General features: G+C 61.6%; 1 protein-coding gene across 2 annotated transcripts; it reads left to right on the top strand.

Moving 5' to 3' along the window:
• Nucleotides 1–638: 638 nt before the first annotated feature.
• Nucleotides 639–20,087, top strand: UBAC1 (UBA domain containing 1). 2 transcript variants are annotated; one of them, XM_032306287.1, is made up of 10 exons: nt 639–964; nt 4,769–4,889; nt 5,721–5,794; nt 9,489–9,596; nt 10,613–10,715; nt 11,060–11,168; nt 11,802–12,030; nt 15,134–15,220; nt 15,907–16,045; nt 19,906–20,087. In XM_032306287.1, the coding sequence occupies exons 1-10, from the start codon at nt 827–829 to the stop codon at nt 20,019–20,021; spliced, it is 1,224 nt and encodes a 407-aa protein (XP_032162178.1). In that variant the 5' UTR covers nt 639–826; the 3' UTR covers nt 20,022–20,087. The 2 variants fall into 2 exon arrangements, with proteins under 2 accessions (XP_032162178.1, XP_032162179.1); XM_032306288.1 differs by lacking the exon at nt 19,906–20,087 and adding an exon at nt 16,360–16,564 and having other exon boundaries at nt 642–964.
• Nucleotides 20,088–23,701: the final 3,614 nt, after the last annotated feature.

Here is a 23,701-nt window from a genome sequence, read left to right as displayed (position 1 = left end):
CCTGTGCGCGCTCCCCGGCCTGACACTCCCTTGCGTGTGCGCGCTCCCCCGCCTGACCCTCCTCTGCGTGTGCGCGCTCCCTGGCCTGACCCTCCCCTGCGTGTGCGCGCAGCCCCCGCCTGACCCTCCCCTGCGTGCGCGCGCTCCCCGGCCTGACCCTCCCCTGCGTGCGCGCTCCCCCGCCTGACCCTTCCCTGCGTGCGCGCTCCCCCGCCTGACCCTCCCCTGCGTGCGCGCTCCCCCGCCTGACCCTCCCCTGCGTGCGCGCGCTCTGTCCGAGAAATAAAATCCTTTAAAACGATGTCGTCTGCGTAAAGACAGTGTGGAGTGTCTTCCACTGCTCTTCCCTCCGCAGTCCTGGGGACTGGCTGTGTGCTCTACACCGAGAGCCCATCTCAGAACGGACCACGGGACTCAGGGGTCGCGCGGGCCACGGCCGAAAGCCACGAAGCGCAGGCCGGGGCTGGAGAGACCTAGCAGCGCCAGAACGACAGCTCCCGGCATGCCCCGGGAGCGCCCTGTGACGTACTTCCGGCTCGGGGGGGGGAGGGCGCGCCGAGGCCGCAGGAGAACCACATCTCCCGGCATGCTCCGGGCGCGCGCTGTGACGCACTTCCGTCGCGGCGCAGCCAGCGCGCCCCCGGCGGCCCGGCGGCGGGAGCGAGGCGACCGCTGGGCCCGCGGCCAGTGACGGGCGGCCGGCCGAGGGGAGCCGGGGCGGGGCGGCGGCGGCCGGCGAGCGAGCGCGCGGGCGGCCTGGCCCCGCCCCGGTGACCTTCACGGCCCGGGCGGCGGGCGCAGGCCGGGCGGCGGCGGCGGCGGCGCGATGTTCGTGCAGGAGGAGAAGATCTTCGCGGGCAAGGTGCTGCGGCTGCACATCTGCGCGTCCGACGGCGCCGAGTGGCTGGAGGAGGCGACCGAGGACACGGCGGTGGAGAAGCTCAAGGAGCGCTGCCTCAAGCACGTAAGGCCGCCGCGGCCCCCGTACCCCGGCCCCGGCCCCCGCCTGGCCGCCCCCTCCCCGCCGCCCCCTCCCCGCCGCCCTCCGGACGCGCTCCCGCCCGGCGCCGGTCGTTGAACTCCCGCGGCAGCCCGAGGAGCTGGGGGCAGGCGGGACACTGAGGCAGGGGACGCGACGTCGCCGCGCCCGGCAGGCCCTTCTGGTTTCCCGGCAGCTGGGCTTGCTTGCCCTTGGGGTGAGGCCCCGGGAGCGGGGAGCGGTGCCCGGGGAAGGGGGGGCGCGCCGTGGAGACGTCCCTTGCCTTCCCTGCGGGCCGGCCTGTGGGCCTGCGCCGGCTCTGGCCGCTCGTGCCGCCGAACCGGCGCGGGCCGGGCTGCCCCTGAGCCCTGCTTGCCCGAGGCCTTTACACTGACTCGTGGGCAGGGCCCGGGGCAGGACCGCGGCGCTGGGAGACGCGGTGTTCCCGGCTCAGTCGCGTGCGTGCTGCTGGCCCTGCGGGCTCCTCGGGTTGCTCACGTCTGGAACGAGTCCTGGGCGGCTTTCCCTCTGCGCGCCTCCCCCCCGCCGGCCGCCTGCCCCGCTCGGGCCGTCCGGGAGACGGTGCTGGGCAGGACGGAGCCCTGTCAGAGCGGAGCTCAGCCCTTCCGAGCGATGGCCGGTGCGGAGCGACATGCCCACGCTGCCCAGCTCTGGGTTGTCCGCCTAAGGGCTCCGGAGGCACCTGTAACTGTCCAGGGCAGGCCAGGGAGCGCTCTGGTTACCAGTGAGCCCTCTTCTGGAACATGCTGGACGTCGGTGACTCTCACGGAGGAGGAGGGGGCCCTGGGCGGAGGGGGCTCTGGGCTGGCAGCCCCCGGCAGGCATGCCGTCCTTTCTTCTGCCGGGTGCTTTTGCCATGAACCCCAGGACAGCACTCAGCCAGCAGGCTGGGGGTTCCCGGACCGTCCAGGCTGTGAGAGCCTTCACCGTGTTTGTGTAGCGCTGAGCGTTTTAACAACAGCCTCCCTGAGATGCTGTGTCCCCTCCTGGCAGCCCACCAAAGACAGCAGCTCCCTGAGGGCTGGGCCTGTGTTCTCGGGTGCAGGGCCGGACTCCCAGTGCGCCCCAAACAAGCGTGTGGATTCATGGGGCACGTGGGGAGGAGGATTGAGAGTCCAGGACTGCGTGGACATGGCAGGCCACCTGCTGAGTTGGGGAGGGAGAAGTCGGGGGTGAATGGGGATGGCATTCAGCTAATTCACTACGGAGCCATCCTGATACTGTTTCGTGAAGGGGACCCAGAAACGGGAGCTGACTGGTCCACAGGTGCTTGCTGATAGATCTCCGGAGCTCTTGACGGTCATTAGGCAGCCAATTTGAGTAAGATGCTAATTATTATGTACCTGATATTTATTATCCCAGCCGGGAGTGAGGTGTGTCGTCTGGGATTTTTCTGGCACTCTTCTACTTTGCATTGAGATTTTATGCCACTCTGTGGTGGAGGAACGGCACAAATCACGGGACCCGGGAGCTGCGTTCTCAGAAAGTCCTCCCACCTCCGAGCCCGTCCTGTTCCGCAGGCAGGGCGTGCTGCCTCTCGAGCCAGCCAGGACGCGTTAGTTAGGAGAGAGCATTCTCAAGTTGTAGCCTCGAGTGTCCCCCCGAAACCGTTCCCTGAATGTCTTGTCGCTGCGGGCAGCGGGGCTCGGCCTGTGCTTGAGCGTCTGTCTCCTTCCCACTGTGTTCTGGTGCGGGCTCAGGCGGAGCCCTGCCCATGGAGGGGACAGTGGGGGTGTCTCCCCACCCCCACGTTGCTGTTGGGAGTGTAGTGCTTTCTCATTGAGGGTCTCGTCATCAGAACTCTTTTTTTTTTTTTTTTTTTAAAGATTATTTATTTATTTATTTGAGAGAGAGAGAGAGAGCATGAGAGGGGAGAAGGTCAGAGGGAGAAGCAGACTCCCCATGGAGCTGGGAGCCCGATGTGGGACTCGATCCCAGGACTCTGGGATCATGACCTGAGCCGAAGGCAGTCGCTTAACCAACTGAGCCACCCAGGTGTCCCTCGTCATCAGAACTCTTGAAGAAGGGCCCCTGTGGGGCTCAGTGGGTTAAGCCACTGCCTTCGGCTCAGGTCATGATCCCAGGGTCCTGGGATCGAGTTCTGCATCGACTCCTTGCTCGGCAGGGAGCCTGCTTCTCCCTCTGCCTCTGCCCGCCTCTCTGTCTACTTGTATGCGTGCTCTCTTTCTCTATCTCTCTTACAAATACATAAATAAAATCCTAAAAAAAAAAAACCTCTAGGGGAGCTGGGGTGCTACTCTTGGTTTGCTCTTTTTTGGGGTTTAATGTTGATTGAGATCTTTCATGAAATTGCCACGACATGATACAGTTCCTGTCCATATGGCTGTTAATGTTTCTTCTTTCTTTCTTTTTTTTCTTTTAAGACTTTATTTATTTGAGAGAGAGCAAGCACATGGGCAGGGAGGAGGGGCAGAGGCAGAGGGAGAAGCAGACTCCTCTCCAGCAGGGAGCCCGCTGCGGGACTCGATCCCAGGACCCCAGGATCATGACCTAAGCTATCCCGGCGCCCCAGGCTGTTCGTGTTTCTTAGGTCCCATGATAGTGCGTCTTGGGACGACACAGGATGTCAGGTGTGGGAGCCCCCTCTTGGCTCTCCTGGGGAGGAGGCAGGCTCAGGAGGTGTCACGGCCTCCCTGCCCAGGCATTGGGTTCTTATGGGGCTCTCTGGCTGCCCTAGCTCACTTGCTCCGAGGGCTTCTGCTGAGGACAAAGACCCAGAGTGAAGGAATCGCGCCGTACGGGTGACTCAGCCTGTGCTGTGCCCCTGGCACGCTGCCGGCGCGCCTCACACTGGTGGTGTTGGGGGCCAGATGAAGGTGGTTTTGGAAAATGGTGTTTCCGAGACTGTATTCTGAACGTGTTGAATCCACTAGCCTGCAGATTTCAGGGTTAGAAGAAGCACACCCAGTACTTCTGGAGCAGAGCCAGTGTTGAATTCAAGGCGAGCGAGGGGGTTGGTGTCTGCTGTCGTAAGTGGTAGGAGTGCATCTTCCTGTGGGCTGGGCTCGCCTCCGCCCCCTTCAGCCCGGCCAGTTTATGTGAATGTGCGACAGCGCCGAAGCTTTCACGTTCCGGGCGTCGCTGCGGCCCCTCTGGCCTGGATGTCCGCGCCCCCCGCCCCAGTGCTGCGTTCTGGGGTCCCTGGGGTCCTGTGAGCTGTAGCTGTGTGCCAGTCCACCCCCTTTGAACGCCCAGGAGGGGCCTGCCAGCGGCTCCCGCAGCTTCAAGGTCCATGTGGTGGTCACTTGGTGAAGCAGGGGCCACACAGAGGCTGGTTGCCCTCGGGCTCGCGCAGGTGGTGAAGCGGTCCGGCCCCTAGTTCTGGCTCTCGTGGACCAGCTTCTCTCTCTGCTTTCTCTCAGCCCCTTCACCCATCCGGAAGAGAGAAAAAGTGCACAAATCGTACCTCGATCTTTCAGGGAACAGTGGCCCTGATCCTGATCCTCTCTGGATCCTTCTGGACGAAGGAAGCGATTCAGGTCGCTTCTAGCAGCAGGGTGTCCTGTGTCAGGCTGGGCGCCTGTTTCAGGACGACTTAGCTGCTCGGTGGGCAGATCGCTGCCCGGAGGGTCAGATGTTATGGCATTTTGTCCGCCTTCCACCATTCATGGGGGGTCTTTGACTTGGTCTGAGCCTTCATTTTCTAGCTGGTGACCAATAGACGCCTGGTGTGGCTCAGGGTGTCAGGTCCTAGTATCGCTACGGTTATGATTTATTTTGTCTTTAAATATATGATCCCCCCCGCAGTGTGCCCATGGGAGCTTGGAAGACCCCAAAAGTGTGACCCATCACAAATTGATACATGCTGCTTCGGAGAGGGTGCTGAGTGATGCCAAAACAATCTTGGAAGAGAACGTCCAAGACCAAGGTAGGGGCCTCGCGGGGCAGCGGTGGGAGCCTCGGCACAGCTGGGAGCAGGGGAGCAAGAGGCAGAGGCGTCCTTGGCATCCAAGTCTGTGTTCCAGGCTGGGGCCGAGCGGGGAAACTGGGTCAGCTGAGATGCTTTTATTCTTCCTTTGTTGAAACAAAGTGTGCATTATGGGCCGTTTGTGAAAAACAGAGCGCACCGAAATTGGACAAGCAGCATCCATCTGAGAAGCCAGATGTGAGCTGTGTTTGTAACTCTGTGTCAGAGCAGGACCAGGGCCTCGGGAGCTGCTGCCGGCTTCCTTCTGGGGCGGGAAAGTCCAGTCACGGCCGTTGTATCCGATGCCCTCGGAAGACACTCTGACTCCATGCACACCCGTTCCCTTGCTTCGAGTTTGTGTCGGGAGGCGCTGGGGAGAAGCTTGTAGTTTTGTATTTGTCAGTTCGGGGATTCTCCTGAACACGCTGTTTATAACCCCCGCCGGCGCGGTCCAGCCCACTGGCAGGTGGTTCACTCTGAGGGTTGGCCCCAGCTCTCCAGCCTCAGGACCCCGTGCCTGTGGGAATGAGGACATTTTGCGGAATCTCTTCCAGTTGTTTGCACGGTTCTCAGGGCTGTGCTGTGTGTGTCTGCTCGGCCACCGGCCACCTGTGTGACCCACGGCCAGGTTCTTGCCGCGCCCCTGTACGCGGGCAGGAAGGCGGGGAGGCACGGGTGTGCGTGGGCTCTGGGCCTGGGCGGCACCTGGGAGAACCCTTGCTCCTCTGGCACCCGTTTTGCCATCTTATGGAAGAGATCGGTAACCAGCTTGACGGCGTTTTTTCTCCCTAGATGTCTTGTTGTTGATAAAGAAACGTGCTCCGACTCCACTTCCTAAGATGGCTGACGTCTCGGCAGAAGAAAAGGTGAGTTTCTGAGTGTGGAACTGGAAGTCTTGGTTAGTCTCCAGCCTCCAGCCTGTGAGAAAGAAAAGTTCTGGGAATGAGTCATTCCCAGACCCAGCAGGCCGACAGTCAACCACTGGGGGGGTCTCCCGTCGTGGCCGAGCCTCTCCTGGTTGCTGGTCCGGCGGCCAGTATGGTCTCGGGGTCGGTGCAACTCCGGAGACGCTGTCAGGCCTGCCTCTCATCGGGTGAGGCCTGTGCCCACAGGACAGGGAGAAGGAGCGCAGGGAAGGGGTGGCGAGCGGCGCACTCGGGCCCCTCTCCCAGAGGGCAGGCGCATGCGCAGGGAAGGGCCAGGCAGGCCTCACACCATGCCCGGTGCAAAGCCGTGCTGTTCGAGCGGGCAGCCATGCTAATTCCACGGTTTTCCTTTGTTTCTCTTGGGTGGAGTTTCTTTCTTTTTTTTTTTTTTAAATAGGTTTTTTTTTTTTTTTAAGATTTTATTTATTTATTTGACAGAGAGAGATCACAAGTAGAGAGAGAGGCAGGCAGAGAGAGAGAGGGAAGCAGGCTCCCCGCTGAGCAGAGAGCCCAATGCGAGACTCGATCCCAGGACCCTGAGATCATGACCTGAGCCGAAGGCAGCGGCTTAACCCACTGAGCCACCCAGGCGCCCTTGGGTGGAGTTTCTTGTTTGTGCTTTGAAATGCTCAGGAGAGTGCTCAGTCCCCAAGAAAGCAGACCGGACTCCGTGGGCTGGGCCCTGCGCTGCTAGCGGGCTGAGCTATCTGAGGGCCTGCTGCGGGGCCGGTGGCCCTGGGCTTCGTGTGCCCTTCTTATCTGTGGCCGCACCTGGCTGGAGCCCGCTCGCCCACGAGCCAGCAGCTCACCCCATCTCTAGGAGACAGATCTGGGCCTGCCCTGCCCCGCCCTGAGAGCCGCCCGCGCTTCTCAGGTTACAGTGTTCGCCCTGGGTGACCAGTGTAGACAGCAGGGTTTCCACCGCCCCTGCACTTCTGGGTGCCTCGCAGCAACCCACGGACCTCACTTGGTGGGTCACCTTTTCTGTGTGCGTGTTTACAAAGTGAAACATACGACGTTAGTGCCTATTTTTGAGAATTAGTCTTAATTTTAAGGGAAAGTAAGCTGCGTTTCTAAAGTCAGATCACGTAGCTGGTTTCTTAACAAAAGCATCCTCCTCCCACCAGCGTCACGTGCCCTGAAGGCGACCTCTTGGAGCTCTTTCCCCCATCCCCCAGTAATTCTTCTGATTTCAAAACCACATGCAGAATTGAGTATTTCTCAGAATATCAGTTTTTGGTTTTTGGGCTCCTTGATGTTTGGAGGATTAGATCCTGACACTGGTTGAAGGTCTCAGGGCTTCCATCGGTGTTAGCGTGCACGCACTGTTGTCCGTCAGGAGCGAGGGGTACTTGGATTATTTTATCCTTATTAATGCAACTTCGTTTCTCCCGGAGTCAGCGATTGCCTCATCGATGTGTTTTCTGCAGGCGTATCGCTAAGCTTTCAGATTCTTTGCCGGGACTGATAGATCTTCTGAAAGCAGGGTCCTATGTACAAGGCTGTCTGCCGGTCCCTGCTGTCCTGGAGATTTCCTTCCAGCTCTTCCTAGCCACATTCCTCTGCCTCACGGGTCTCCAGGCCTGTCGTGCAGCGTGGCCTTCTCGCCTCACCCCTGTGTTAGAGTTTCTGAACCTGGTATATCTGGACACTTCCTGTTGCCCCCTGTCACAGTACCATGGACACACCGGCCTAGAACTGCACACACCTCCTGGTCTGACCTGCAGACCTGCAGTCTGGGTGGGCTCAGCTGGGCCCTGGGCGTTGGGTTCAAATCAAGGTGTGGCTGGTCTGCGTTCCTCCAGGGAGGCTCTGGGGAAGGGTCTGCTTCCAGATCCTTCAGGCGGTTGGCAGTGCGTATGGCTGAAGGGCCAGGCCCCGTTTCCTTCCTCTGGCAGCCCAGGTTGGGGGGGGCTTTCTCTCGGCACAAGGGGCCTGCATCTCTGGAACCAGCAACAGAATTTCTTACGTGTTGAATCTCCGGCCAGAAAGAACCCCCTCCTTTTTCAGGGCTTACCCGCTTAGGTCAGGCCTCCCAGGGTGGGTCATTTCTTTTGCTTCAGGTTGGCTGTGGCATAGCATGACCTCACCGCAGGGAGCGGCTATCCTGCTCACGGGCTCTGGCATCGTGCAGGCATCATTGCCAGGAGTGGGCTCTTAGGGCCGCCTTCGAACTCTGCCTGCAGGATCCGGTGTCGTGCTATTGACTGTCCCTTGGTCTGGTGGCGCCTGGTTTTCTCCGGCCTCTAGAAAGGTCAGGGAGTCTTGAGGCCCTTGTACTACAGCGTCGAGAGGCTGCTGGGGAGGGCCAGCTACGTGCACACACGGAGAAGGCCATGGTCCCCGTTCCCAGGGTGGCCACGCGGCCGGCACTGGTCAGGCCTGACTCGTCTCCTGTGCGTGCTGCATTCTGTCCGGGGTCTCTCCGCGGGTGGAGAGGCTGTTGAGGGCACTGGGACTTCACGACTTCGGCCTCTGCTGCGTGTGGCATGTGGCGTCTGGAGACCCGTGTGTGTTTTTGTTCTGAAAGCTTCCCTGGATTGTTTTCGGAGAATGCCCTCCCGTCATTTTCTCTTCCCTCTGGCGTTGCTGTTGGTTGGATGCTGGACCTGCCTTCAGGGCGACTTCCTGGACATTGTCCTCTGGCCGCTGCGGCCTGTTGATCTGGCCGTGACAGTGTGCGTCTCCCGTGGGATCGTGGCCTCCGGTGGTCGCACCCCGTCTCCCTCGCGGTTTCCGTCACGCAGTGCTCTTCCTCTGGTTCTCTTTTCCGGGCTTCTCTCCTTTTCCCCTTCTTGTCTTGGTCCCTGTCTTTTGTGGTGGGGGATTCCCTCCCACCCCCGGCCTTCCTGGGCTGCCTTCCCAGTAAGAGGCATGGGGGCTCACCAGCTGCTCTCTGTGCCCGGTGGGGTGTACCTGCCACCGGGCTTCCCTGTGGGGCAGACCCAGCCCTGGGCTCCTCCTCCCCACAGCAGGAGGTCTCCTGCTTCGTGTCCCTGACGCGGTAGGGGCCGGGGTTGGGTCTCATTGGCAAGGATTAGCATGGTACCGCCTTTTATTGCTGCTGAGCCCAGGCTCCCTGGCTCGGGGCTCCCCAAGTTTGCTCCCCCAGGCGGTTGCTGGCTGAGCAGGGCGGTGGAGGAGCCCTGTTCTCGGGTCTGGCTGCTCGCTCCAAGCCCGGCGGGCTTCCTTCGGACTGTGGTGTTGGCCTGGAGTTGGCCGGGCCTTGTTTCTGGTCGGGCTTCTCTGTGCGCTCTGCTGAGCCCTGTTTCTGTCTGGGTTGATGGTCTGCATTTCTCCCGTTCTCGGTCTCGGAGTCCTCATAGTCCAGTCCGGACATGCTGCTGCGAGGGCTTCCAGACGCAGGCGGGGTGCGTGCGTGCTCCTGGCCCCGCACGGCCACAGCTCACGTGGGATGCTCTCTCTGTGGCTGCAGGGGACCGTTGCATCTTCTCTCCGGCCCTGCCACCCTCTGGCACAACAGGCAGGAATCATGTCCCAAGTGAGCGCCGAACCCACAGGGACCCTCTGCTGCCGATGAGAGTGCTTCTCTCCCTGTGTGTTTGGCTCACACGGCCTTGCCCGTCACGGTGCTCGTCCTCATTTCCGACTTTCTGATTACTATTCTCCGCAGAAGAAACAAGAGCAGAAAGCCCCCGACAGGGAGGCCATCTACCGAGCCACCGCCAGCGTGCCGCCCCACAACATGGACCGGGCCGAGGTCCAGACCAACATCAGAGACGTGAGTGCTCACTGTGGGCTGCACCGCGGGCCCGTCACTCCTGCGTGAGGGCCACACGGCTTCTCGGCGGTGCTTTGGGAATCCGGGGGAAAGGGCGGGCAGGAGCCCTGGGTATAACCGACAGTTATTCCAAAACAGAAGGTTTGAAAAGACATCGGAAGGCAGGACCAAGACTGATCCCACTGGGAGAATATTAGGGTTTTGCTCTAATTTGCCAAAAATTTGTAGTTAGAAGTCCGGAGTGTTAGTTATTTTAGATTGGAAAGTTCTACGCTAAATACACTGTGTGTCCAGTGCCCCGTGGACCGTCCGAGAACTGGGGTTACGCCCACGCTGCACAGGACTAGGACGGCACGGCCATCTCATCCGAGAGCACTGCCACGAGCCCTGCTCATTGGAGCAGCAGAGGGTGCCCTGCCAAGCAGGGCGTTGGGCTCTGACCACGGCCCGGGCTGTGTGCGGGATTGCCCCAGCAGGGGCGCTCAGTGGCTGTCTGAGGCCTGTTGTGGGAAAGGGGTGGCTGATCCCCGTCTCGCCGGTGGGGCTGGGGACCGTCTGTCGGGGTTTCTGAATGCGTTCCCAGTGGCCACCTTCCTCGGCGGGGGCCAGCCGGCTGCCACCGATGCTGCTGTGCCTACCGGCCTCTGGCCGGGTGAGAATCAGAAGCCCGGCTCTGGGAAGCCCATCCAGTCAGGCTGATCTCTTCTGCTTACGTAGCGGGCTCGTGCTCTCCAAGTTGGCCAGAAGGCTGGGCCGTGTCTCCAGATGTTTCTCTGGGTCGCCAGCTGAGAAGCCGTGCACACAGCCCACGAGGCCGCTCCTCCCTGCCAGGCACACAGCCCTCCTGCCACCCTGTGGCCTCACCCACCTCCTCTCCGTCCGTCTCCACACTCCGGAACCGAGAGTGGCGTGGTTGGGACGCCCGGGTACGGAGTTGTAGGCCCAGGAGTGCGGTCGCCCATCTGGGCAGGTCTCTGGGGCACTTGGAGAAGTCAGAGTCTTTTCTTCCCCCGCAGTTCCAGACAGAACTCCGGAAGATCCTGGTGTCGCTCATCGAGGTGGCGCAGAAGTTGTTGGCGCTGAACCCGGATGCGGTTGAACTGTTTAAGAAGGCGAATGGTATGCGCGCAGCCCGGGGCCGGATCCTGCGTTCAGACCCCACGGCGTGCCCCCACCCTGGCGGCTGTGTCCGCCCCACGGCATGCCCCCACCCTGGCGGCTGTGTCCGCCCCGCGGTCCCGTTCGCTCTCCTCACCATGCCCGCGCCAGTATCGGGAGCGCCGGCTCTGCTTGCGCTTCCCGTGGCCGCGGGGCTCCTGCTCCGCCTGCCGGCCGAGGGCTCCATGTCCACGTGCTGTGTTTCGGGCGGACTTGGCCTGCAGGTGGGCCCCTCGGGCTCCGGGCTGGGGGACAGCCCTCGCACTGGCCTGGCCCTCACAGGTGGCCCCGTCTCTCGCCCGCAGCGATGCTGGACGAGGAGGAGGATGGCAGAGTGGACGAGGCTGCCCTGCGGCAGCTCACGGAGATGGGCTTCCCGGAGACCAGGGCGGCCAAGGCCCTTCGGCTGAACCAGTACGTCCGGGCCGCCTCCTTCCCTTGCTGCCGATGCTGTGGGGCTCCCCTGGGGCGACTTCCTCCGTCCCTGAGTCTTAGGTTGAACCGTGTACAGTAGATGTGAGTTTTTAAAGTGAGACATTTCGGTGCGTGTCCCAGGAGTGACTCGGTGGGGCGTCTTGGGACCGTGGCCCTTGCCGGGAACGCGCTGTGGCTAGGCTGAACTGCAGTCCTCCCCGGGCCCATTGTAGGCACCACGTGGGAGCCTGCGTGTGTCAGCGACGTGGCAGCCGGCGGTGCGTGCGGTGCCCCCCCGGCAGCCCCCCAGGCTCGCCGGGCCGCAGCTGCTCGCTTCCGTGCCTACACTTGGACCCGAAGTGCACGACTTGTACTCCACGGGCTCTGCTCCTTTTTGCCTTGGGCCTTGGTTCTTGTGTACCTCACGGGTTCGTTCTCTGGGCTTAGTGCTTGGGTTTCTGCGCTCTTGCCAGGGTCTTGGGGTCGTTTGGGGCAGGGCCCAGAGCTCCAGACCCTTCTGTACTGAGACGCCTGACTTTGGCTATCAGAGAGGCTTCCCTGGGGATGTCAAGGAGGCTCGAGGCCCTCTGACAGGCCTGGGGGTGCTGGAAAGAGTCTCCTGTTGCCTTTCAGCATGTCGGTACCTCAGGCCATGGAGTGGCTGATTGAGCACGCGGAAGACCCGACCGTTGACGCGCCTCTCCCAGGCCAGGCCTCGCCGGAAGGGGCACAGGCCGAGGCTGCCCCCGAGGCCTCCCCGGAGGCTGCTGGGACGAGCACAGGAGACGAAGAGCCCAGAGACGAGCTAACGGAGATCTTCAAGAAGATCCGGAGGAAAAGGGAGTTTCGGGCTGACGCTCGGGTATGTGTTCCGGGGCCGGGGGTGGCCGGGCGGGGTTGCTCTTCCTCCGCATGGGAGTGGAGCTCAGTGAGGGGCTCGTAGACGGGCCCAAATTCAGTTTTAAGTTGTCCCCACGTGGATCCCGGTGGGTGTTTCTTCTCCAAGTAGTTTGCCGAGACGTTTGTCATCTCCTGAGAGCTACAGCAGGGCTTCGTTTATGTTGTCGATACTGGCAAGCCACGGGCTTGGGCCAGGACGCCGCCCAGAGGTGGGAGGCCGGGGCGCTGCAGCGTTGCCTGTGGGCGGGGAGGCCGGGCAGCCGCCGGCCATCTGGGAACCGGGGCGTCTGCAGGATCAAAGGTCCCGGGGCCCGCCCGGCGCTGGCTGTACTTGGGGGCGACATTGCCATGGGTTCAGGCTGCTCTTTTGCCGTCGTCCTGTTCTTAATGCTTCTGTGGCTGCTGTTCTGTTCTCTGCTGCTCTGCACTGCTGTGTTCCTCTGCTGGGCTTTTGGTTTTCTCTGGGACGCGTCTGGTGCTTTAAGCCTGCGTTTTTCTTTCCGGTTACAGATCTGTGGGCTTTGGCTGTTAGGGCTCTGAGTTCACACGTCTGCTTCTGCGGGGAGCCCCATGCCGTCCGGGCGGGCTCACCTACCTGCAGGCTTGTGTTTCCAGGGACTCCCAGGTGGCCGGTCTGTGGGCTGCCCGCCACGGGTCGTTCTGAGGCTGTTTCCCTGGGCTGAGCGGCACCTCCTGTCAGGGGCCCGCTTCCGTGTTAGCCACGAAGGCAGGGCTCCCAGGCCACCGTTTGGCATAGCTGCGGCCCGAGGGGTGTAGACCCTTCTCAGGGTCCTAGTCTTAAGCTCCAGCTGCTCACCTCGTAGGGCCCCATGGCCCACGTCCTGTCCCCCAGGCCATGCTGATGGCTCCTGCCGCCTGCCACGGCAGCCCCGCTGTCCCACAAGTTTGCTGCTCTTGGCTTTCCGGTGAGCTCAGCTGTGCATCCGGCAGCGTTTCTGTTGAGCTGGAGCAGGTTTTTCTGGAGTCCGGGGGGTGTGCTGGGCCAAGCCCTGTGGAACGGGCAGCCGCGCTCTTGGGGGCGGTTTGTGCTCTGCCTTGGGGCTCTGGGCATCCCCTGAGGGTGCTTCTGCGTCATCCTCATCCGGCCCCCCAGCCTAGCCCTGGCATGTGGGGACCACCGCTGCTGTCTCGACGCACCCTTCTCCTGAGACGTGCGTTTCTGCTGGGCCTTCCTGTGGCCTCTTGGCAGTAGACGTTCTGTGACTACTACTAGAAAGGGCTGTCGAGGCTCATCCAGCCTTTGGTCCTACGCCGTTGGAGAGAAGAGTCTATAAGGTCGGCGGTGCTTGCGTGCTTCCCGGGAAGTCCGGGTCCGAGAGCGGGGTTTGTGCTTGAGACTGAAACAGACTTTTTGCTGTCAGGCCCCCACCACCCTCCATGCCAGCTGCAGGGGTGGGGGCAGCCAAGTGCAACGGGCAAGGCAGGGGTGAGTGCCCAGACCCCTGGCAGGAAGGCGGGAGGCGTCCCTGTGGTCACCGTGCACAAGTCCTGGGCCATCGCTTCCCGGGCTGAGGCAGGGGTGAGTGAGGGGAGAGGCTCGCTTTTACGGGTGGCCACAGGGAGGCCACGCTGTCCTTGGATTTAGTTGGGGGTTCTGGGCGAGCTTATGTGACTTGGGAGTCCGACTGTGGCGCAGTGGGTCCTTCTTCCTGCTTTCAGGGGTGGAGCCCCCCTGGGGGTGGGAGCCGGTGCAGGAAAGCACTGGATGTGGGCTGTGTGGGGAGAGGCTGCCAGCTCAGCTCCCCGGCGACCGTTTGGCTCCGGGGAAGGTCAGTCCTGACTGCCGTGTGCAGCGGACGTCCTTCCTGCCGGGTGCTCTTTGGGACGCTCGACGGTCTAGTTCGGCTGAGCCCAGCCCACAGAGGGTGGCGCACGGGGCTCTGCAGGTTGCTGCCCAGCGCTGCCGCCCCGGCGCCTGGCAGAAGTAGAGCCGCAACGGCGGGAAGAAGACAGGGACCCCACAAGAGTGTGATTTGATCTTTAAAGAATTAACCTGGGGCGCCTGGGTGGCTCAGTGGGTTAAGCCTCTGCCTTCGGCTCGGGTCATGATCCCAGGGTCCTGGGATCGAGCCCCACATCAGGCTTTCTGCAGGGAGTCTGCTTCCTCCTCTCTCTCTGCTGCCTCTCGGCCTACTTGTGATCTCTGTCTGCCAGATAAATAAATAAATAAAATCTTTAAAAAAGAAAAAAAGAATTAACTTGATAAAATCTTTACCCCCCGCCAAGTGGACTCTTCTAAAAATTGTGTGAAAATCAAGAATAGGGACTCCTGGGTGGCTCTGATGGCTGGGCGTCCGCATTCGGCTCAGGTTGTGGTCCTGAGGTCCCGGGATCGAGTTCTGGGTGAGGCTCCCTGCTCAGTGGGGAGTCTGCTCCTCCCCCCACTCCTGCTTGCATGCTCACTCTCAAATTAGTAATAAAAAAGATAAAAAGTCAAGAGAAAAGTGAAGGCTGTAGTGTTTTATGTGATTTTTGTCATGAAAATGTACATGTCCCCCACCTCCCAATGACCTTGGGTTGTTCCCTCTAAGAATCACCAGATGTTCGAGATATAGCTTCTGTCTTAATACTCCTGAGATGTTTAAAACTAATTTTAGTGTCAATTTTTAAAGATAAAATCTGAAGAACTCTCTCTCCCACCTTTTTTCTTCACAAATGAATATTAACGTGGCCATTTTGGTCTTCACTTAGATCGGGTTTGCTTACATGGCCTCTTCCTAATACCTTCTATTCTGGCTCACGAGGCCATCCGCTGCGAGCTCCCGTGTGGTCGTGGAGACCGCGGGTCCAGCCTACGAGGGTCTGACGTGGGCATGGCCGACCCGCCCGGCGGGAGGCAGGCTTCGGGCACATCTGCGGCCGCGCGGACTCGGGCTGGCCGTGGTCCGTCTGTCGCTCAGGAGACTCGAGCGATCCGTGAAGCCGCAGGGAACCAGACTCGTGCCCCAGAACATCCTGTGCCAACCTCGTCGGCCCCCCGCGAGGATGCCGTGGTGAAACGTGGCCTGCGCGAGGCTCTGAGCGGTCTGTGCCTCCCCCCGCAGGCGGTCATTTCGCTGATGGAGATGGGCTTCGATGAGAAGGAAGTGATGGACGCCCTCCGGGTGAACAACAACCAGCAGAACGCCGCCGTGAGTACTGCCGTCGGGGCACCCGGACACCGCCTCGCCCTTGCGGCAGAGGGGGACACGGCCTGGGACCGTGTGCGTCCGGCTCCTCCTGCGGGCCACCTGTTGTCTGATTCCCCGGTGCAGCAAGAGGAGAGGGTTCGAGGGCATAAAACGTTTTACATGTTCTTTGTCTTTCTGAGAAAGCACGTGCTTGGCAGGCGGGTGTGTTTGTTCGCTGAGCGTGTTGAAGTGACCCCGAGGCAGATCCCGCTCTGCGACACGCACCAGCGGCTGGCGGACATTCAGACTCTCTCTGAATGTTGTTCTCCTGTTCCCCTGGGGGGGCGTGGTGGCTGGCAGGGGGCGTTGCGCTCTGGGGACTCGGACGCCCGGCTGCCCACCAGCCAGCTCCGGGCCCTGCCGGGGATGCAGCCCGGGTTCCCGGGGACGCAGCCTGGGTTCCCGGGGACGCAGCCTGGGTTCCGTGCGTTTCTTCCTCCTCCTTCCGCTGCTCGGGCCGGGTCCGGCCTCATCCCCCTTCAGTGACCGAGGACCGAGGACTCGCCGCTGTTTGCCTGAGCTGCGGAGCGGGGGTCGGCTAGACCAGTGTGGCTTTTCCTTCCCAATGTCAGAGCCCCTGGGTCTGCGGGCAGCTGGTGCTGTGGGGGGTCAGGAGGGGCTCACGGGGCCGGCTCTTGCATTTGCAGTGCGAGTGGCTGCTGGGAGACCGGAAGCCGTCCCCCGAGGAGCTGGACAAGGGCATCGACCCCGACAGCCCTCTCTTTCAAGCCATTCTGGATAACCCGGTGGTGCAGCTGGGCCTGACTAACCCGAAAACATTACTAGGTACGTGGCCTTCCCTAGCATGGTCCTGTCGCACCCCACAGGTGTCACCAAGTGATGGGGGTCTCCGCCACTGTCCGTGACTCCTGCCTGAGTCACTGTGGGGCCGGCGCTCAGGCTCTGCCCGCAGGGGGGCGGTTCTGTGCGGGGGCCTCGGACGAGCTCTCGAACCAGTCAGGGTGGCTTGTCCAGACGTGGGCGAGTGTGGGCGGCACCCCTAGGCTGGACCGGCTGGGTGGAAGGCGTTTGCCTTGGCTCTTCTGGGGTGAGGGACTTCTCTGGCCCCATTTTGTCTGTGGAACATAACACGTGTGCAGAAGCATGTGGGATTTTCCGGACTTAAAGTAAGACTAACAGCCACATGTCTGCGTTTTTATCTGCCTTCGGCTTGGGTCGTGATCTCAGGGTCCTGGGAGTCCCGCGTCGGGCGCTGTGCTTAGCGCGCAGTGTGCCTCTCCCTCTCCCGCCTGCCGCTCCGCCGGCTTCTGCTCTGACAGATAAATGAGATCTTTAGAAAAAATTAAAAAAAAAAAGCCACAGTATTAAAAAAATGTCTGGAGTGTTCCAGGCCGATGGGTCCTCTGGGCGCCTCCCGTACTGTACCCCTGTCCCCCCAGCCCTGGGAGCGAACCTTTATCATCGCTCAGGCTCCTAGGAGGCGGTGCCACCCATGTCTGCCCCCAGAGCTCTGTCGCCAGAGCCCCTCGTACCCGCCTTCCTGTCAGGGTGGGTCCCGGGCAGGCCTCTGCGTCCCAGCGTGACTGTGCCACGGAGTGTGACTGTGCCACGGGGCATGTCACCACTCTGCTGTCCCCAGGCCAGGTGTATGTGGGTGGGGCCGCAGGGGTGCGTCAGGCCCTGTGCATAGCCCCCCGGTGAGAGCGCCCGCTGCCCAGGCGGGCACAGCTGTGAGCTTGGCCCTTTCCCACAGCTGTGAGGCCCAGCCCGTTCCGGGAGCCATGCTAGGACCTCAGCTCTGAAAGGCCCGTCCTGGGTGTCGTCCTCTGGAGCATTTTTTATGCAGCTGCAAAGCCCCTCGTGTCTGCTGGACGCTGGCCCTTTATCAGTTTTTTTGTATTGTGAGTGTTGTTCTCCTGTTCCTGGGGTTTCTGCTGTGTCATGGGGACACATTTAAATGTAGTTGGACATGTATGTTTCATCTGGGAAAACTGTCTGGCCTTGAGGTGAGGAAGATTTTGTTTCTGGAAGTTTTGTCGGTTTGTTTTCCTTCTCTAAGTCGGTCATCTACCCGGGAGTGTGTGCGGTGTGGGCTGGGGAGGCCTTGTGTGGGTCCCCAAGTTCCGGGCTTTGGTGGCGTGTGTGTACGTGCATTTTCCTTCTCTGTGCGGGACGTGTGGGCGCCTCGCTGGGCTCCCCAGCTCCCTTGCTGCCTGCTGGCCTGACAGGAGGAAAGAAGGTGCTGCCTTGGGTCGGTCCACACCCTCTTCTGAAGGGTTTTCTTTTAATGCTTGCCTCCGAGACTGCCCTCTGCTCCTGGCTGGTTTTGTCTTTTCTCAGAGGGTTCTCTCACGACAGACGTGGGGTTTCACTGAACGTCTTTGCCCTCTGCTGGGACCGCCCGGCTCACGGGGAGCCTCTCCTCAGGTTTCCAAAACAAGGGGGCAGGGTAGGTGCCACCTGGCTGTGGCCCATGGACGGCTCTGGGGGTCCCGAGCTGCCCAGCACAGGGGGGCTGCGTGTGTCGTGCCCCGTGCACTCTGCCTGCCCCAGGACAGCCTCCCCTGGCCACTGGGCCCCCATGCCACCGGGGCACAGGCTCGTGCACACACCTTCCTGACAAGAGAGTTTAAGATGACCGTGATCGGTTCAGATGAGCTAAGTGCTGGCCGTAGTCCACCTGGGACGAGCTGGAGAGGGTGCAGAAGCTGGCGGACGTCTCCTCTGCCCCCTGCCGCTGCCCCATCGCCGGCTTACCTGCCGAAGCACTGGCGGGCCCGCGTGCTGTCCCGCTTTACCCCGTGTCCTGCTGGTGCACCCCTGTGCTGCACGTTCTGGCTTCGCTATTTTATTATTTTCATAGGTTTATTCATTTTAGAGAGAGACACACACAGGGAGCGTGTGTGCAGGTGGAGGCAAAGGGAAAGAATCCTGAGTGGGCTCCCTGCTGAGCACAGAGCCGGACGCGGGGCTCGATCTCACGAGCCCGAGATCACGACCTGAGCCGCCAGAGTCGGATGCTTCCCTGATTGCGTCCCCAGGTGCCCTTTGGCTTTGCTGTTGTACACAGAGGAGTTTAGCCGATGCTCGTCCTTGATTCTGTGCAGAGGCCTTGGGTGGTGAAGCACGCGCTGTCCTCCCGTTCCTGCCACGGCTCCTCCCCTCGTGGCCGTGGGCCGGCCGCCCTCCTCTGTACCTCCTGCTTCGGGGGCAGCTCGCGCGCCGGAGTGGGGCGTGACTGGCTTAGGGCCCCCCCCGCCCGCTCTCGTCCGCGCCTGTGTGTGCCAGCCTCGCGTCCCTGCGTGCCCTGGAGCATCCGCTGCTCCTGCTGCGGCCTCGGCCTCTGAGCTCGGCCTGGAGGTCTTCGCGTGTTGACGCCCGTCCTTCGTCATACGTGCGGACTGGGTCGGCCTTTGGTTCTGAGTAATTGTCTTTCTGAAATTCTCGAATGTGAGGCCTGCGAAGACCGAGCTCCCACGCAGCCTGCCGGGTGGTGTCCCGCCTCACGCTTTGGTTCGGCCCTTGGCTTCCAGGAGGAAGGCGGACGTGGGCTCCTCCGCTCTCTGGACCCCGCGTTCCCTCCCGTTCTCCCGGATGCCCAGGTGTCCTTCGGGTTCTCTGCTACCTTGGCCTGGTTTTCAGAGGCTTTTGATCGGGACGGTCCGCGGGGATTATTTCGAGGGCTAGGAGGGCTGTCAGTCCGAAACGCGAGGGAAGCGCCCTTTCCCGTGGAGCTGCGGGCCCATGAGACCCCGAACAGCCACCAGGCCCTGGAGGAAGCAGCCCCCCTGCCCTGCGCGTGGGGTGACGGCTGTGTGCTGGCCGTGGGCGAGGGCCACTCATGCCGCTGTCTCTGGGGAAGATGCTTTTGTGGAACTGTCGAGACGGTTCGTTTCTTGCTGTGGAATTGCTCAGTCACGTGTTTATTTTGTGTTTGCTTCCTGATTCGTTTATTAAGATTTTACTTTGAAGTCGTCTCCAGGGCGCCTGGGTGGCTCAGTGGGTTAAGCGTCTGTCTTTGGCTCAGGTCATGGTCTCAGGGTCCTGGGATCGAGCCCCGCATCGGGCTCTCTGCTCAGCGGGGAGTCTGCTTCCCCCTCTCTCTGCCTGCCTCTGTGCCTACTTATGATCTCTGTCTGTCAAATAAATAAATAAAATCTTTAAAAAAAAAAAAATGAAGTCGTCTCCACACCAAACATGGGGCACAGATTCAGTGACCCCGAGGTCACAGGTCACCTGTTCTGCCCACTGAGCCAACCGGGAGCCCCTCGGTTATGTATTTTAAAGTCCTTTCTTTAAGATAGAGCATTCTGATTTTCCCGTCAGATAGCGTTAACTTTGCAGCAGTGTCCCCCTGTCTTTTCTGCATCTGGGGACTTTGCCTGGTGGGTTTGGAAGCGGAACGACTGACTCACAGGCTGTGACTGTGTCAAGATCGCTGGTAGCCCCAGCCCGGTCGCTGTCTGGCATCAGCCGGCCGGCGAGTGCAGGGGCTGCCCCGGCACCCGGGACCAGGCTCGTGGTCTTTCCACGGCGGGTACATGCGTGGGACAGCAGATGCTGCTGGGGGTGGCAGGGGGTTTGCGGGTGGCCCCCAGCGACACAAGGCCTCCCCTCTGGGACAGCACGGCCAGGCTTTTGGGTGCGGAGGGGCCGTCTTAGCGGGCGTCACTGTCTTCCCACAGCGTTCGAAGACATGCTGGAAAACCCGCTGAACAGCAGCCAGTGGATGAATGACCCGGAGACGGGGCCGGTGGTGCTGCAGATCTCCCGGATCTTCCAGACCCTGAACCGCGCGTAGGCGGCATGGCCGCCCCGCCTGCTGCCTGTGCCCGTCCCGGGCGCTCGGGCTGGTGGCAGCCGGGCGCCGGAGAGCGTGGGGACCCCTGGCTGCCGCGGGCCAGGGGTCAGGGCGTGGGGCTCCTGGCACGCTTTGATCTTCGCTTGAAAACCCGTGTGATGGCCGCATGCGCGGCTGCGTCAGCCTCTGACCATGTGTACAGACGTGGCGCTGCTCGGGGGGAGGTCGCCTTCCCCGTCAGGGCCCCTGCGGGCTCTGGAAGTGCTCCTTGACCCGACCTGTAGCTGCTGCTTGTTCCTTGGAAGAAGGCATGTTTCCACCCAAAGTGTTAACGTCAGTACTAACTTAAGTAGAGGAATTCACAGATGATTTTTCTTTAATAAATAAATTCCCTTTTTCCTATCGTGTGTGTCCGTATCATTTCAGTGCCAGAGAAGAACCTGTTGGCGCTCTGAACAGGGTGTGCTGGGCTCTGCCACGCGGCTTGTGAGCTGTCGCACTTGCAGACTGGGGGCACAGTGCAGGTTCGGGCGTGCTCGAGGGGACTCCACTGTCGGGGGGCCGGCCGGGCACCCCCAGGCCACCCTTGGCCCAACCGGGGCACCAGCCGGCGGCCCCTACCACCGTTCCTTTTTTAAACGTTACTTGGGGGGCACCTGGATGGCTCAGTCGGTGGAGCGCCTGGCTCTTGTCTTTGGCTCAGGTTGTGATCTCAGGGTCCTTGAGTGAAGTGGCCCCTCACCCCGCGCACCCGCCCCCAGTGTGGACTCTGCGCTCGGCGGGAAGGCTGGAGATCTCTCCCGCTTCCTCTGCCCTCCTCCCACTCACATGCTCGCTCGTGCTGTCACTCCAAAATAATCAAATATTTTTATTTTTACTTATTTTTTTAAAGTGTCTCATTTATTTATTTGACAGAGCAAGACAGCACAAATGGGGAGCAGTAGAGAGAGAGGGAGAAGCAGGCTTCCTGCCGAGCAGGGAGCCCAGTGCGGGGCTCGATCCCAGGACACTGAGGTCATGACCTGAGCCAAAGGCAGACGCTTAACCCACTGAGCCACCGGAAGGTAAATCTTTTAGAAAAAAAATTGTTCATGTTGCAAGATGAGAAAATAGGTTGTAGCTTTCCTTTTTTTCCTTTTTTTCCAACTCTGCCCGTTCCTCGTCCCTTACAGCGGGTCTCAGAGGCTTCTCCGGACTTCTCTGCTGAAGCCCCTGCCTGCAGCCCAGCTTGGCGGCCCCGCTGTGGGCCTCGTGGACGGGTGCAGGCCGGGGCCGCCTCGCTGCCGGGGAGCCTCGGCCCAGCTCCCTCCCCGTGTCAGCGGGGAGCGGTGTTCTAAGAAACTGTTCCCCACAGATCTGGGTGTTTTCATTCTTCTCGGTGTTCAGGCTCTGCACACGAGCAGCGAAAGTCAGTTTGAAGGTCGTGAATCAGATGGTCTCCATCATTCGTTCCCTCGGCTGTCTGGACAGAGGGCCAGGGACGGGCTCTGCACTCTTACTAGGCGTCACGTCTTGTCTTTAAAACGGCCGACTGCAAATGGCTCTTAGGCTTCGTGTCTGTTTTCCTTGGTGCTCTGCGGGGTGTCCCCGTGCCCAGCGAGAGCTGGGTGGGCCGTGCGTTTCTCAGACTCCACAGGACCGACTGACGGCAGAGTCCCAGGGGCTGGCCCCAGTGCGTGTCCCCAGCAGCTGTGTCAGGGTGGGCGTGGGTGGACCGCCTCACCGGGGGCCTCGGGCTCTCGAGTGCACCTTCTGCACCACAGCTCCGGAGATCCTTCAGGAAGAAGAGTGCGCCGTAGCCAGCTGAGAGCCTGCCCTCAGACCACCGGAGCAGCCCGAGCCAGGAGCTGGGGGTGAAGACAGCTGGTGCCGTGGCACAGCTGGACGGCCAGCCTTCCCCCAGACACCAACCGCGTCGCTTCCTGGAGACGGTTTCAGGTCCGGAGGCAGTGAGGCGTTCGGTGCCATCTCTCGGGAAGCCATGGGCCTGGCCGGCTCTGGTTCCTATGCGGCTTCTCTCCCTGTTTGGGGGTCTGTGCTGTGGCCCCCGTGGCAGCGGTCCATCGGAGGTGTGCGTGGGCGGCTGCATCCCTTCTGACTGATGAGAACCTGCAGGGACGCCGGCGTCCGGGGCCTGCCCCTCCACCTGCAGGAGGACCTCGTGCTGCGTGCCTGGTGTGTGCATGTGGCGTCTGTGGCTTCCTGGGCAGCCCTGGGGCTGCCCCAGCGAGGGGCCCTAGGAGCTGGCCTGCAGCCCTTGCTCACCGTGGTCCGTCTTCGTGGGAGCCGCACACCGCAGCTTGGTGGGCGGGAAAGGTGGCTGAGCTGAGGGCCATCGTTCAGGGCACAGCTGGCAGTAGAGGTTTCTGTCCAAGGTGAGCCGTGGCCGGTTTCGTCCCCCTCCTGTCCCTGGGCTCCCTGGGCGGCCACGCGGCTGCTGAGAGCTCGCCGCCAGCTGGATTTCTGCCTCCATGACAAATACCGAGGACTGTTGCTGTACTGTCTGCAGTGAGGTTGGGAGAAGCTATGAAGGAATCATTTGCCTGGTTTGGGAGGAAGACGAGAGGTGAAGACAGCGGTTTGAACCGAACGCTCACTGGACTCCCAGGCGGGGCCGCTCCTGCCCCTGCAGCCTGTCACTCTCGGTGGCCGTGCCCTCAGGACAGCAGACCGAAGCACACGGACATTTGTGACCTCAACCCTGGGCTCGATTCCGTCCCAGCTCCCAGGAGGGCGGCTTTCTTCTGACGGGCGCGGCCGCCCTGTTCCAGGCGGTTCCCGGAGAACTAAGCGCGAACAGCGGTTGTCGCCGGCAGAGCTGGTCTCCAGGCTGAGACGCTGCCATGGGGCCGCAGCCGCGTGTTGCCCCGCGGCCACGGGAAGCCATGTGGGCGCAGAGGGGACAAGGCGTCGCACGTGCGCGGCGGGCTCAGGTGAGGCAGGAGAGCTGAGGGGCCTGAGCAAGAGCCCGCGCGAGCGGGCCGGCGTGTCTGCACCTGCCGCGCGCCGGCCGCCTCCCCCACCCCGCCCGCCCTGCTCGCGACTCCTTCGTGGGGGCCGTGGAGGTTGCCGATGCCTGTGTTGACGTCCCCTGTGCCATGTGTCCTCAGCACTTGGCATGTAAACCGGCCTGAGAGGACTCGCGTTCAAAGCCCGCCTGGGGACCTGGCGGGTTTCGGCTTTCCTTCTTTGCTCGGACCAGGAACGTGGGCGCTGCCTGCCGGCGCTCAGGCTCGGGCCTGCTCCCGCTCGCCTCCGTCCTGCTTTGCTGTCCCTCCCGCTCTGCTGTCCCTCCCGCTCTGCTGTCCCTCCCGAGTGGTGGCAGATAATGAAGGGCTTGGGTTCACGGGCCGTTGGATTGTCCCCTGCAGCGGCCCCCACGGCACACTGTTCCTCTGGGGACTGAGCGGCTATTTAAAGTGAAATGTCCCCAGAGAAGTGGGGAGCATGTGCTCCAGTCAGCAGAGCAAGGATCTGCGTGGAGTGCACCCCTCCGCCCAGGAGCACAGCTCCTGTGAGTGCCTGGGGTCTTCTGGGCAGGAGCACACCCCAGGTCGAGTGTTCCAGAAGGCGCCGGTGCTGACCATGGTGAGACGTGCGCTCCCAACACGTGGCTGGAACCAGGACCAGTGTGGGGCTCCGTGGCCCACACCTGTCCGCCCTATTGCCCTGTGGCTGAC

The sequence above is a fragment of the Mustela erminea genome, chromosome 12 (genome assembly GCF_009829155.1).
Source record: "Mustela erminea isolate mMusErm1 chromosome 12, mMusErm1.Pri, whole genome shotgun sequence".
In the NCBI taxonomy this organism is placed as follows: Eukaryota; Metazoa; Chordata; class Mammalia; order Carnivora; family Mustelidae; genus Mustela; species Mustela erminea.
Note: the sequence above shows the minus strand (reverse complement) of the source record. Positions and strands in the feature narration are given on the sequence as shown.

Bases quoted from the DNA above. Each gene is read 5' to 3' on its own strand.
- UBAC1 (XM_032306287.1), top strand. From the start codon at position 827: ATGTTCGTGCAGGAGGAGAAGATCTTCGCGGGCAAGGTGCTGCGGCTG. The intron at 4,890-5,720 runs GTAGGGGCCTCG...TTTTCTCCCTAG, and splicing joins AGAGAACGTCCAAGACCAAG to ATGTCTTGTTGTTGATAAAG. The intron at 10,716-11,059 runs GTATGCGCGCAG...TCTCGCCCGCAG, and splicing joins ACTGTTTAAGAAGGCGAATG to CGATGCTGGACGAGGAGGAG.